At 33.0% G+C, this 13,684-nt stretch overlaps 2 protein-coding genes across 2 annotated transcripts; one reads left to right on the top strand and one right to left on the bottom strand.

Moving 5' to 3' along the window:
• Positions 1-960: 960 nt before the first annotated feature.
• LOC130944515 (psbP domain-containing protein 5, chloroplastic) lies at positions 961-5,017 on the top strand. Its single transcript, XM_057872864.1, has 10 exons — positions 961-1,295; positions 1,361-1,469; positions 1,931-1,980; positions 2,469-2,536; positions 2,619-2,717; positions 3,023-3,082; positions 3,578-3,637; positions 3,737-3,791; positions 3,970-4,019; positions 4,675-5,017. The coding sequence occupies exons 1-10, from the start codon at positions 1,061-1,063 to the stop codon at positions 4,771-4,773; spliced, it is 885 nt and encodes a 294-aa protein (XP_057728847.1). The 5' UTR covers positions 961-1,060; the 3' UTR covers positions 4,774-5,017.
• A 22-nt stretch (positions 5,018-5,039) lies between these two features.
• Positions 5,040-9,713, bottom strand: LOC130944514 (syntaxin-32). The gene is made up of 5 exons (XM_057872862.1): positions 9,192-9,713; positions 8,794-9,044; positions 8,263-8,438; positions 6,917-7,114; positions 5,040-5,541 (listed from the first exon to the last, which is right to left on the bottom strand). The coding sequence occupies exons 1-5, from the start codon at positions 9,433-9,435 to the stop codon at positions 5,382-5,384; spliced, it is 1,029 nt and encodes a 342-aa protein (XP_057728845.1). The 5' UTR covers positions 9,436-9,713; the 3' UTR covers positions 5,040-5,381.
• Positions 9,714-13,684: the final 3,971 nt, after the last annotated feature.

The raw sequence follows: 13,684 nt of genomic DNA, 5'->3' as shown, positions 1-13,684 counted from the left end.
TTTTATATATATAAAAATATAATTAAATATTAGCATAAAAATGTATATTGATAGTTATAAAATTAACTCAAATTTATTTTTTTAAAAGAATTGAATTTTGATTTTAACTTTTAATCACAATATTAATATTTTCTCTAAATTATATGTAATAAATATTTGAAGAAAAAAAGTAAAAATATAAATTAAAAAGATAAATAATAAAAATTTAAAAGATAATTATTTATACGGATGTAATGTTATGTAATTAAATGTACATATTAAATTGCTTTACACTTATAATATATTAAAATTAAATTTATATTTTAAATCCAGCCAAATATAATTTATTGATTTCGATAAAAAAAAATCGGAAAAAATAAAAAATCTATATACAGTCCGGACGTATTGTATTTGGCATTTTTTAATTATTGATAAAATAATTAAATAATATTAAATATAATAAATATGTAACTATGAATATTACATAAAGAAAATTATTGGCTTCTGACTTTTTTGGATATTAATATCAATTAGTATTAACTATTAAGTTTGATTTTATTTTGTTTTTAAAAAAGAAAAAATATTAGAATAAATAATTATTTTAGCATTTAAAATATTCTAATTTTAATAAAATAGATTATAATATTTTTTTGACAAAATGAATCCTCAAATATATATTTAGGGCAAAGTAACCCTAACATTAGCCTTTATCTAAATAAGTCCAACCATTTTGTTGGCACTGGATGTGCCTCTTTTTATGAAATATTAGATTTTATTAAATAAAAATAAAAAATATTATAAAAAAGAATATTGATAAACTTTATAAATATAGAATATATTAATATATAGATAAATATTAAATCGGTATTCGAAAAAATTTTGACACTGATAAAATAATACCTGATTTTTTTTATTAATAAGATAATGTCTAAATAATTTTTAAATTTGATAAGAGTATCGTTAAACTCACGGAAGCACATCTCCAATGAGAATGCTATTAAGCTGGTTATCGTATTTTGCTGAAATGGCAAGTGGATGAAGAAACACTTTAGAGTTAGAGAGCTTCTACACTTCCATTGCAATGGTTTTGCACTCTTCTCTCTCACTCTCACTCTCTCTCTTCCCCTTTCTCAGTCCTAACAACAATAACATCCACCTTATCCTCAACAACAACCTTAATCAACACAAACACAAACACAAACGCAAACACTTGTCATCTTGTGCTCTGAAACCCACTTCCCAAACTGATACCTTCTTTAGAAGGGATTTTGTTCTCTTTGGCCTCACTTCACTCTCTCTAACATCCCCACTTTCTGGTATTCTCTCTCTCTCTCTCTCTCTCTCTCTCTCTCTCTCTCTGACGCTTGTTCTTACTTTGCAGTGACACTTGCTGAAGAAGAACCGAAAATGGCTTCCTTTGAAGATGAATTAAATGCCTATTCTTATCTCTACCCGGTTGAGTTGCCATCTAAGAAATTTGTCTTCAAATGGTAGTTACTGTTCATGAAATTTGATTTGATTTGTGCTAATTACTTATATGCCTCACAATCCTAATACTTTCTAAAATATAATAAATTAAAATTAAGTGATTTTATAGTAGTTACTGGATAGTGGATAGTACAAAAGTAAATGTAGTTTGTGTTAATACTTAACTGGTTCTATTTAGTTAATTATGTATAGATGTTAGTTAAATATATATTTATAACTGTATATAACTCAATGTTTTATTGATTCATCTTCAATCTTATTAAAAAAATCCTAATCATTTTATATATATTATTTAGTGAAAGTGACTCTATGGGACTAAACATTTGGTGCTGTGCTACTGCATTTAACAGAACTATAATTAGTTTAATTCCTCTAAATTCAATTCCTGTCTGGAAATTTTTTTCTTCACTATTAAGAGGAATTTTCAAATTGTAGGAGGCTAACTCTTTTCATTTATTTAAAGGGTAGAATCACGAAAGCCCGAGCGATACTCTTCAGCTGCGCCACTTTCTCGTAAGTTCCATTCTTTCCCTTAGCATCATTGCAAAGGTTTATCTTATCAAATAGCTTAAGATTTGAGACCAGGTTCGGTTTCCATTCAAATCTCGTGTGTTCTTGAGCAGAGCAATACTACATGGTTAGCAAATATTATCATTTTTTGCCAGCACTTGACCAGTAATAATTTGCATCCATATTTAGAGGGGTTTTACTCACAAGAAATATATAGTTTGCACTTATATTTACAGAGTTTTGAACACATTGAATCAATATAATTTGCACCCAGATTTTTTCAGAGTTTGCATATATGAATTAGTAAAATTTATTTGTTAAAGATAATTTAGTGTTTGTGCCGGTCAAATAATGACAAAAAAAATACTAAAAATTGCTGGCCGCCAAGAGTTTTGCTTCTTGAGCTTGTTGTGCATCAAAGTAACCAAACCATTTGGTTGCTTTATGATTTCCTTTTTCTGATAAAATATTGCTCTGCTAATTCTGTACAGCTGATGCTCGCCTGCGCATTGTATCGGAACGTGTTGATATTATTGATAATCTTATTATCTCTGTCACGGTATTTTCCGAACCTCACATTTGGAACATGGACTATTATTAGTTATCTATTGATTTTTTTTTTCTTTTTTGTATTAAATCAGATAGGTCCCCCAAATTCGAGCATTATAAAAACAACGGATAAGAGTAAATGGACTGCAAGAGAGGTTGCTGATTCGGTCTTATCTGACAAATCTGCACTGGTAACATGTCACTCATTTATAAATTATGCCTACCTTATTCTTATTCATATTTGACTGAATATGAATAAGAATCCTATGATTCTAAACCAATAGCTTTTGGATTGTCATATTTACCATGTCTCATGTGTTGAAACCAATATGAATTCTCTAATGGATGATTTGAGCACTGAACATGACCTTTTAAACTTTATTGTCTAGGCATGAGTAACATTTATTTAACTATGTTAGTTACAAAATTGCTTTGCTTGTCATCCATATTGAAATATGTCTAATTTATAACTCTTTATGATTGTAACAATTTGCAGCGAGTTACCTCCAGTCAGCGCTTAGCTGAGAGTTCAGTTCTTGATACGCATTCCGGGGAAGTAAGTTTTAGGAATAATATTTATTTCTTAAGTCTCTCTCATATTTGATGGGTGTTAAAGAAATCATAGTCTGATGTAATATCAAATATATATGATGGGAGAACCATCAAATTGATCCTTAAAAATTTAAAATGTTGACAATTTAGCCCCTAAAAAGAATATTATAATTCTTCGAGGTACCCCAATAACTAATGTGTTGACAAAGTAGTCCCTGAAACATTTTTGTTAATATTGACAAATCCCATTCAAATAACAGATTCACCATTACACTTCCATAAACTGTTAAAATATCTTTTAGGGACTGATTTGTCAGCGTTTGATTGTTTAGGGCTATATCGATGCTCTCCCTATATTTGTATAAATAGATATCAAAATGTAATTGTTTGTTAATGAGTAATGACAATGAATACTCTAAATATAAGACATAGTACTCAACATCTACATTTTTAAGTTCAAGTTTACTCATAGTGGAGCATATCTACACTCTCTTTGCAGATTGATGGGGAGCCTTATTGGTATTATGAATACCTTGTTCGCAAATCACCAATAAAAGTTGTAAGTATTTTGTTTTGGTACATTTTTCCCCCTCAAGAAATGATGTGATGTACTGATGTCTGTAATGGCTTACCTTTGCCTGGCAAATTGTGATTGCAGACACCGGATTCAAGTGTCTTTCGCCATTATCTTGCTTCAACAGCTGAAAGAGATGGTATCCTCTCATTTTTACTACTTGTATTTTAAACTTGCTTAGTTAGATTATTTCTACTTGTGATTCGATACGAGACTGTTGTCATGGTTTAATACTTCAGAAATTCTCGAGTTATATTTTCTTTTCATCATTTCATTTTAGCAATTCTCTTCTGATATTGCGAAGCGAATGATTGCAGGTTATTTCTATTCTATCAGTGCTTCAACTCTTAGCCCACAGTGGGAAAAGGTACTCCACTCTCTCTTATGATGGTTTTATGAATGAAGTTAAGCACTTCTAGAATGATATAATTAAATCCTAGTTAGCAAAGGAAATTCTTGTAGCCGATTTGGATGACAATAATAGTAAGTGTGAAAGTAGCTACTTTTGCTATTGTGAAGTTACATAATTTCATAAACATCTTTATACTGATAGTGCATACAAATTAAACTTCTATTTATTTATCTATTTTCTCTAAAAAGTTCATGAATGAATTAAAGGATTAGAAGATGTGTGTGCAATCAACCGTGCTACGTGTACACCAAAAATAGCCACTAAATTAGCTATAGGTGTAAAATAAATGTTGAAATACACGTTGAAAATAAATTAAACAAAATATGTACTTATATATTCAAATGCATGGTGACTGATTTGGTAGTTGCTTTTTTATGTGCACATAGTATTTCTGGTGTACCAAAAATTTCCTCATGGGTTACAAGGTCGTACGTGGAAACCATATTTTCTTTGATGGACTAAAAATATTTTATCTTAGCGCTACCATATGATGATGTGCCATTATATTTGCTTTATCTTTTAGGAATAAATATTCTTTATTATTTTGTTTTTGTTTTCTATCCCTTTTAGGGGCAGGCTCTAACTAATGTTGACAATACTTTTGGTGTAGATGGGGCCTTTCCTTGAAAAATCAGTGAGCTCGTTCCGCCTTCTAAAGCCAACGGAAAATTATGTTCCTCCTTATAAAGATCCTTGGAGATTTTGGTGAATAGAAGAAAAAAAAAAGAGATCAATTTTGTTGTATTCTTGTATTGATTCTTTTGGGATATAATTTATGCAAGAAAGTTGAAATCGCATATTGTATTCTTTTGGGTTCGCTGAAAAAGAAAACAGAAATTATCAAAAATGGAGTTATGTATGTAATCACGCAACAATTCCTTTCGTAACATTGAATTTGTACAAAAACTAACGATGGATGGAATTGCTGGGCAAAAGAATAACATACATTTACAATACTATAAATTCCTCCTTAAATATTCGGAAGCTGTAATCTCAGTTACCAGGGATCAATTAATGATATTAATCTAATACATTTTGAATTAGAAGATAACCTTTACAGAAGCCTCCACTGCGTAATAATCATCACAAATCACAACGATATTATAATAAATGGATAACATGCAATGCCCAATAGTTCTTAACCTTCCCAAAATATGACAATAAATACAAGATTTGACAAACTTGTTGGGAGCTAAACTCTTTAGGAACGAATATATATATTCAAAGAAAGAAATATTAATGGGATACAAAAGGCTCATCACCAGTAATAAGGCCGTCACTTGTGTCCTTGTTTTCATTTCTGTGTCATTGGAATGACTATGCCACAAAAAATAAGAAAACCATGAGGAAAAATATTAATACAAAGAAAATCTTGATCATCAGCCACCTATTAGAAGATATGCTGTTCAGATACTTCAACAGAGCCCCTTGTGCACCTTCTACGTTTGCCAATGTATCGTCCATGTTCTCATCAATTCTGAAAATTGAAACACACACATCATTACACCCCCAAAAAAAAAGCAAAAGGAGTACCTCTATCAACCCAACAAATGTCTTAATTGCACAAAATGAAAACGAAAATGGAAATAAGGACAAGTTAATTCAACTAGTTAGCAATCAAGGTCCAAGAGATGCAACTGTTTCCAGCCAAATTACTATTTTGAAATGTTTGTAAGGGTGTCAAACTACAAAGTTCAAAAGAAACTAATCACAGGACTAAGGGCTAAGCCAATGTAAACTCAACTTCAAAATGATGAAAACTCAAACGTTAACTCATAGCTAATGACACATATATTAATCAGGATTAGCACTTAAACCAGCTAATAGCATCAAATCAATCCTCATATGGCAAAGTATTGATTCATCCACAATGTCCTAAGCCAATTTTTATTTGAATTCCGGCATATCTCAAAGCATACCCAAAAATAAAATTAAAAAAAATTCAAGAAACCATGAAAATAATTTCATATAGTCATTGCGGGAGGGGAATGAATTGGAGAATAGTCATTAGCATGAAAACTTTCATTAATATTATTTAACCTGTCCCCACGCTCAACAAAAGACTATTAAGTAATTTCAACTGACCATATACCAGAACCAAGAGGAAACAATTTTGCTCTAAGAATATTATTACATATTTAAAGGAACTAATAGGATCAGTGAAGTGACTAAAGCAAAACAAGAAAAGCCAAAGTGTGGGTTTAGTGCATGTGATGCAACTCCTCTTGGTGTCATAATGCATAGGAACAGAAACTTTTCAAGTACAATACAAGGACACCATAGCTGTTCATAATTTTACCAATAACACCATATGTTCACTTTTTCATCAGCAGTTTTCCCTTTACACTTACTATTGCACTATAGGGAGATTATATTCTAACAAGTAATTTCACCACACTATAAGCAAAAAGATGATAAATTTTAACAGCATTTGGCATCCACAACCTTATGACAACATGCAGTAAACAACCCAATCATACAAGGAACCATATATCCTCCATACACCAAACACACTAGTGTTCTATTGTTCATACTACCGCAGCTAAGTTCTTATCCAATTATTCTGCTCAGTAAGCAGCAAAACAAAAAATTAAAATAGGATGTGCACATAAGGCCTACAACGAGAAGCCAATGCAAAAAATTGCTACACATAATACAAGTTTATATTGATGCAAAGACAAAACTCAATCCACAATCAATTTTAGCAATAAAGGCTCTATTGATGACAGAACTGTTGACAAATAAATAAAGCTTAAATCTAATAATAACATACATCTTCTATCGTATTAGAAAAAAGTAATAAAGGGCCATAAGAATGTAAGCACATAGTACACCAGTGAGACATATAGAACCTGATAGCAAGCTCTCCTTGTTGGGAAACGAGAGTTGCTAATTGATTAAAGATATTGCTGAGTTCATGAATGGTGGATTCAACATTATGAAGAGCTTCAGCTCTGCTTTGCATGTAACTGTCTTGCAATGGAACCATCTGCTGCTGTTGTTGTTGCTGTTGCTGTAGCAATGGCTGACTCTCCCCATCTGCCTGCTTCCTGTGGATTTAAAGGCCACAAAAGAAAATAAGGTTTGACCCAAACCTAGAAAAACCTTTAACATCTCTACCTCTATATCTATATCTATATATAAAATATATAATGGGAATACGAGAAGGGTTGGTGTTTGACTTTTTTTTTCCTCTAAAATACCCTTCATTATATATAACGTATAAAAAATACTTTTTATTTGTTATATCAGAGACTTGAATCCAAAACCTTTTGATTAAGTTATAAACAATTCACCATCTCAACTAATCCCATTTTTATTACTTTTATATACATTTAATAAATAAATAAATAAATAAGTGAATCAATAGGAACGTTAGTGCCTATTGATACACTAGTTGAAGCATAAGAAGTTTTCATTGTTGAATACAAAAGGACCCAAATCTTCCCTCGTAACTAGAGCTTTCCCTTTGGGTCTTGTAAGGCAAGTTTCATGGACCTGATCAAGCATTTCCATCTTAGTCAGACCAGCCAATCCCCAACAGAGGAAAATGATTTCAATGACATAACAAGTTTTTTAAGTGCTTTCTTATTTGATCTTTTTCACTCAACAATTTCTCCTGGACAGGCCATTGTTAAAGTAGTAAACTAGTACCACAATTTTACCAGGCAGGAACAGTCCAGTCCAAAAAGTTAATGTCTTAGGGCTACTGTCTTGACACGCCTTACTTGTAAGTTGTAACAAAGGAAAAAATGAAGAGAATTGACTAATCAGGTAAAGATATGCAATGAGGAAAAAATAACACAGCAAAAGGACAATGACTGAGTTCTTAAATTCAGTATCTGAAATTAACCTCGGTACAGTGGTTGCTAGACAATGCAGCAAAAGTTAGGTTACACTTCAATAATAATAATTCAAGTAAACCAAATAAATGAAGGATACACAACTACAAGCATGCTCCATTCTGCTTAGAGTCACTACTTTGTTGGAAGAAAAGTTATGTGCTTAATACTATTATAAAGCACATTGTGGAAAATAACGTGATGATTAATGAACACAGAGCAGATGAAGTTATCTTACAAACCATTTGTACTAGGATTTAAAAATAAAAAAATCATTAAAGCAAGAAACAACAAACTCGTGTTTGATTATAATCTAAAAACCAACAATAGAAGAAGTAAAGTAGAGCACAACTTACTTAGGAAACAACTCAGATGAAGATGAAGACCCACTAGCCCATGGAGGTGCGGGGGCATTAGAAGCACTAGCAGCCGTCCTTGTAGCTAATGGCCGTTGACGGACAAAAGGATTAGCAGCATCCTTAGAACCAGAGGCCGAAAACAATTGTCTCCTATTCTCATGTACTTTCAAGTTCTTCACGAAAACAGAAACACAGCTTCAGTCATCAGCCATAAATATAAACAAGAGTAAATTACACCAACTTTTCCTTAACTTAGATGATATCACACACGACAACTCTCCAATTTGTCATGCCTAAGCTAAAGTTTCAAGGGTAAGGAGTGTCACTAGAGTTTCCATGTGATGCTCAGCATCACAATTTAATGTATTGGGAGTGTAGCACTGCCTAGATCTTACAGGTAGCTAGTGTATATATTTTGAAAATGGCGTAGCTTTCGTGTGCAATTATAATACCATCCGACGTGGTAAGTGTAACTTACCACATAAACCGACAGAATCACATCAATATAGTAAAGCTGCAATACAGTACCTCGGTTCTCATGGTGAGAACTTCTTTGAACTCCTTGGTGGTGCTCATCAAACGGGTCTTGAGGTCATCTACAACTGTAGTTGAATGGCTGGTAGTGTCGGCAGAAACGTTCCCGCTCTCATTCCTCGAGTTGCATAGCAACTGAAGATCCACAACTGCAGAGTTCAACGCAGTAATGTCTTGCTTGATTACACTCGTAAGCTCTTGGATTTCCATTGTAGGGTCATCAAAAACCGAAGTCCTCTTCGCCACTACAAAATTTTAAAAAATAAACAAAAGAACACAAATCTCTAATCTCTAACCTCTTAAGCTCTAAACTAACAATTGCATAAAAAAAAAGACAGAATGCAGAGAAAATTGAGGAACCAATAATCGAGATTGTTACGGAAATTGCTTACACTTGGCGAGCTTGGCGAGCTTCTGAGAGGTTTGGTGGATCCCATAGCCAATCTTGGAAGCCCTTCGATTGAACTCGGACTGAATTGCGATTGCGGATCGCTGTTCATCCGATCTGGAAGAAGAAGAAGCAGCAGATGAAGAGGAAGTGGTTGTGGGTCCGTTTGAGGAAGAAGATTTCTTCAACCTCTCGGCGATGGTATGGAATTCGTGCGTGCGATCCCGAATCGACGAGTGCGCGTGCATCTTCTTCGAGATCTGTGGAATGCGAGGGGAGAAAAATAGATCAAGAAAACCCTAGATCTAATTTCGTTACTGAATTGGGAATCGGAATTGGAATTGCTGCTGTGAATAGATGAATTGGAATTGAAGGTAGGAGAAAAAGCTAGCTATGTCGTAACGAAATGCGAAATTGGGAATAATTGCATGTTATTACAGTTGATTATTGAACATTGATGAACCCGCTTTCAGCAAATAAAAACTCAACTTATCCATCACTGGTGGATTTATGAATCCACATTTAAGGGTCTCTTTGTAAGAGCTGATAATAATCCATTTATTTTGGAGTCATATTTCGATTTACAGGAATATTTGGTAAAATATTAACTAAATATTGTCAAATTTTATTATTTTTTACTTTATTTAATATATTATATAATAAATAAATATTAAATAAAATAAATTTTAATTATTAAATTTTTTTATATAAATAAAATAAAGGACAATTTATCAAAATAAATAAAATGGCTTATAATATTATCAGAATACACATTTTGTAAAATGGATATCAAAATGCATTTTTTGTATAAACTATGTAAACTGCGACAGCATCCATAGTTTACAAATGAATATAAACTGTTATATCCCTACAGCGGGTTATGTTGATATGCAAAATGGCTAGAAATCACAACAGGAGTCTCGTAGTTTCTGTGTTTATATGTTTTTTGCTCTCAGTTAAACATTTTTCCACCCTAAACCTTTAACTTTAGCATAATTTTCACCAACTTCAGCTCCATATCTAACATCTCATCACCCTCACGCTGGACGACCAAAGTGTTGTTTGTACCTTTTTATATAAATAAATAAGATAAAATGATTATTTCTTTAAATATGAAATGAAATTGCACATCATTTTAGTCATAGTGCGTGCGAATTAGAAATTAAAATCATCTTTTTATATACACCTGCGAAATAGGACGGCTACAAAATAGAACAGCGGCCATTTTTTCTGCTGTCGCAGACGAATTGACTTCTATTAAAATATTAAGATGGATAAGGAATGATCATATTGAATCTTTTTATTTAAACAATAATAAGCTTAAATGTTTCACAAAAAAAGAGAAAGGATTGTTAAAAACAGGTTTAGATTTCGTTTTTTTTTTTTTAAAATAATTTTTATTTTCAATTTTTTACATTAATTTTTTTAAAAGATACCTTATTTCTAAATGTTGAAAATAATAAAATATGTTTAGCTGGTCTATTTTTAAAATATATTTATTAATATTTTAAAATATAAAATTATATTTTTATTAAATGTACACTTGAGTTATTTAATTTTTTATTAAGTTAACAATTTATTTTTATATAATATCAAACATGAAATACATTTGTTGAATTTATAGTCAATTTAGTTCTAAAATTTAGGATTGAACAAGTATATTTGTAAATTTTTTTTTTATTTAGTACTGAATACGTACTACCTGAATTAAAAGAGTTATGGTGAATAATAGATTAACTTACAAGTTTTATTTTTTAATGGTTGATCTATATAAATGCAATTAATTATTTTAAGATTGTAATTTATTTTATATTTAATATTATATAAAAATAAATTGTTCTTAAACTTGAAGGAAGAATCAGGAGCATCATTGAGATTCCTTTGATCAAATGGCAGAGAATTTAGCCAATGAAATGAGCCAATAGTTAGAGAAGGCATAGTCTGAACAAAAAATAAAAACAAAAATAAATAAATAAATAAACACAACATCTCAGACCCCAAAAAACTAATCTTTTGATAAAATTGAAACAAAATAATCAAAAGGGTCGCTAAAAAAATCAACAAAAAAATATATATAAAAAAGAAAGCGGAATAACCTGAGAATTGGGGAGCATGATGGGAGAATCAAGCAATGCAGTAGGACTAATGCCAGGGTATAGTGATGCATGGTGATGAAGAGCAAGAAGATGGAGATGTAGAAGCGAAAAAGGTCGCGGTTTATGCATATTCTCAACTCATACACAAACCGCAACACTCCTACCGCGGATTATGTGTATTTGGGCTTTGAACGTAATCCGCGAGACCCCTGCAACGGTTTACGTTCATTTGTAAACCATGGTCCGGATTACATAGTTTATGAAAAAAAATGTACTTTGGTATCCGTTTTGCAATATATGTAATATGGTAAAATTGGAATCCTACTTATTTATTTTGGTAAATTGTCCTAAATAAATATTTTAATTATACGTTAATTTCAGGATATTACGGATTTAGGGTAAGTGACTTATCTCATTTATAGTGTAAAAGAAACAAGTTTGGCCATATTTCATTTATATTGTAAACGAGATAAGGTATGAACACGTGATAATGTATTATGTTTACAAATGTGGTACGTAAGAAATAGTTGTTTAGTCATATCTCCTTTACATTGTAAACGAGATATGTGGGAGTAAAAAATGTATACACAGTAAACGAGATAGAATAGGACAAAAATCAACCCCTTATAAAAGGATTAGGAAAACTGTTGGTATTCTTCAAAATTCTCTCAATTATTCTTTCTCTTTCATTTTTCTTTGAAAAACTTAGCAAAAATGTCTAGTGGCAGTGGTTTCTTTGTTGCGATAGTGTATCCCAACTGTCAGATAAACAGTGACAGCGGAGTTATATTTGAGTGTGAGAGTCTTGCACTATTTGAAACTCGAAGAGCAAATTCGTTGTCCGAGTTAAAGAGTATGATATTGATACACGTCGGCAGTGGTGAGAGAAAAGAGGTTAGTAGAGTTGGGTATAGGATGCTAGCACCGATGGGGAATGGTGTATTTCGGGTTCGTCTATTCTTGCTCAATGGCGATGAGCATGTGTGCCTAATGTTTGACGTGCACAACAGAATTATGGTTGAAAAAGTGATGGAACTTTTTGTGGAGGTTCGTGATGTTGATAGTGGTGGTGCTAGCAGCTCAAATTTTATACCGAATGACCCTCTGCTCGCACTACCACCGTTGCACTGTGCTAGTCCAGTGCAGGAGATGAACGTCAAGGATGAGGAATCCGACGAAGAGTACATTGCCAATAGCCATGAAAGTGGTCCTCTCACGATGACGATGACAATGAGTTCATACTTGAGACTCCTGTTGGTGGATCAGTTCGATATCTTTTGCCTTATTTGCGTCTAATTCTAGAGTTATCATCTATACCCAATCACTACCATGCATTGAATTTAGATGCGATGCACGAGAAAATTCTATATTCTAATATGGGGTCCAACGGTGGTGCTACTAGTGGTGCAGATGGTGATGGCCCCGGTGGTGGTGCTGGTGCTGGTTGGAGGAGTCGTCCGCATCCTCGGGTATATCGTCGACATCCTCCTGCCGGGTATACTCTGCCTCCTTCTCGGACTCAATATCCAGCCTCTCCCTACGGAGTCTGACACGCTCTCATCGAGGCACTACAGCTCCTCCAGGGTTCCTCCCACCCCTCTCCCTCTGGGCAGGTCTAACGAGTATCTAGTCGCACCTCCCTGGCACGCCTACGGTGATCAGGTACATTTCGTGGAAGGTGGAGGACATCCCTGGGCTGACTAGGTGTAGGTTGTACGTCATCAGGAAGGGTCGAAAGTATGGGGTCATCAAACAAATCCTCCCCGGATAGATCTCTGACCCGGTAGGCCTGCTGGTACCAGACCCAATACTCCTGCGTCAGCTTGTCGTCGGCAGTAGGCTGAATGGAGATCATGTAGCCCTCTTCAAACTGGGCTCTGAAACTATCATACCACTCTGGTCACATCACCCTACCACCGTTATTCTCCCGTCATTCACACCTTCACCGCCGCCCATTCTTTTATCCTGCGCGCCCCCTTTTCTTATTGTGGTTTTTGTTCCTATTTTTTTATTTTTTCTTTCAGAGATCTAGATCTGAGATCCATATCTAGATCTATAATATTTTTTTGTAGTTGTTCTCTTTCGTTTGTGGTGCATTGGATAATTGGTTCCCTTTTATGGTGTTTTGAAAATGGTATCATAGGATGTGTTTGGTTAGTGTCTTTAAGACACATAGATGCATACACAAATACACAAAAATACATAGACATAAAGATACACAAATTTTGTAATGTGTTTGGTAATAATGTTCAATCACACATGTATAAACTAAATGTCAATTTTATTTTCTTTAATATACTTCATCATTGCCACAATCAGTCAAGGATAAAAATTGGTAAGATAATTAGGAATAAAAAGGTCAAATTTGGTATCTTATGCATTGTGTCTCTATGTCTTAGTT

This window comes from Arachis stenosperma, chromosome 8 (genome assembly GCF_014773155.1).
Source record: "Arachis stenosperma cultivar V10309 chromosome 8, arast.V10309.gnm1.PFL2, whole genome shotgun sequence".
Taxonomy (NCBI): Eukaryota; Viridiplantae; Streptophyta; class Magnoliopsida; order Fabales; family Fabaceae; genus Arachis; species Arachis stenosperma.
The sequence above is the reverse complement of the archived record's forward strand: the minus strand, read 5'-3'. Positions and strand labels throughout refer to the sequence as shown.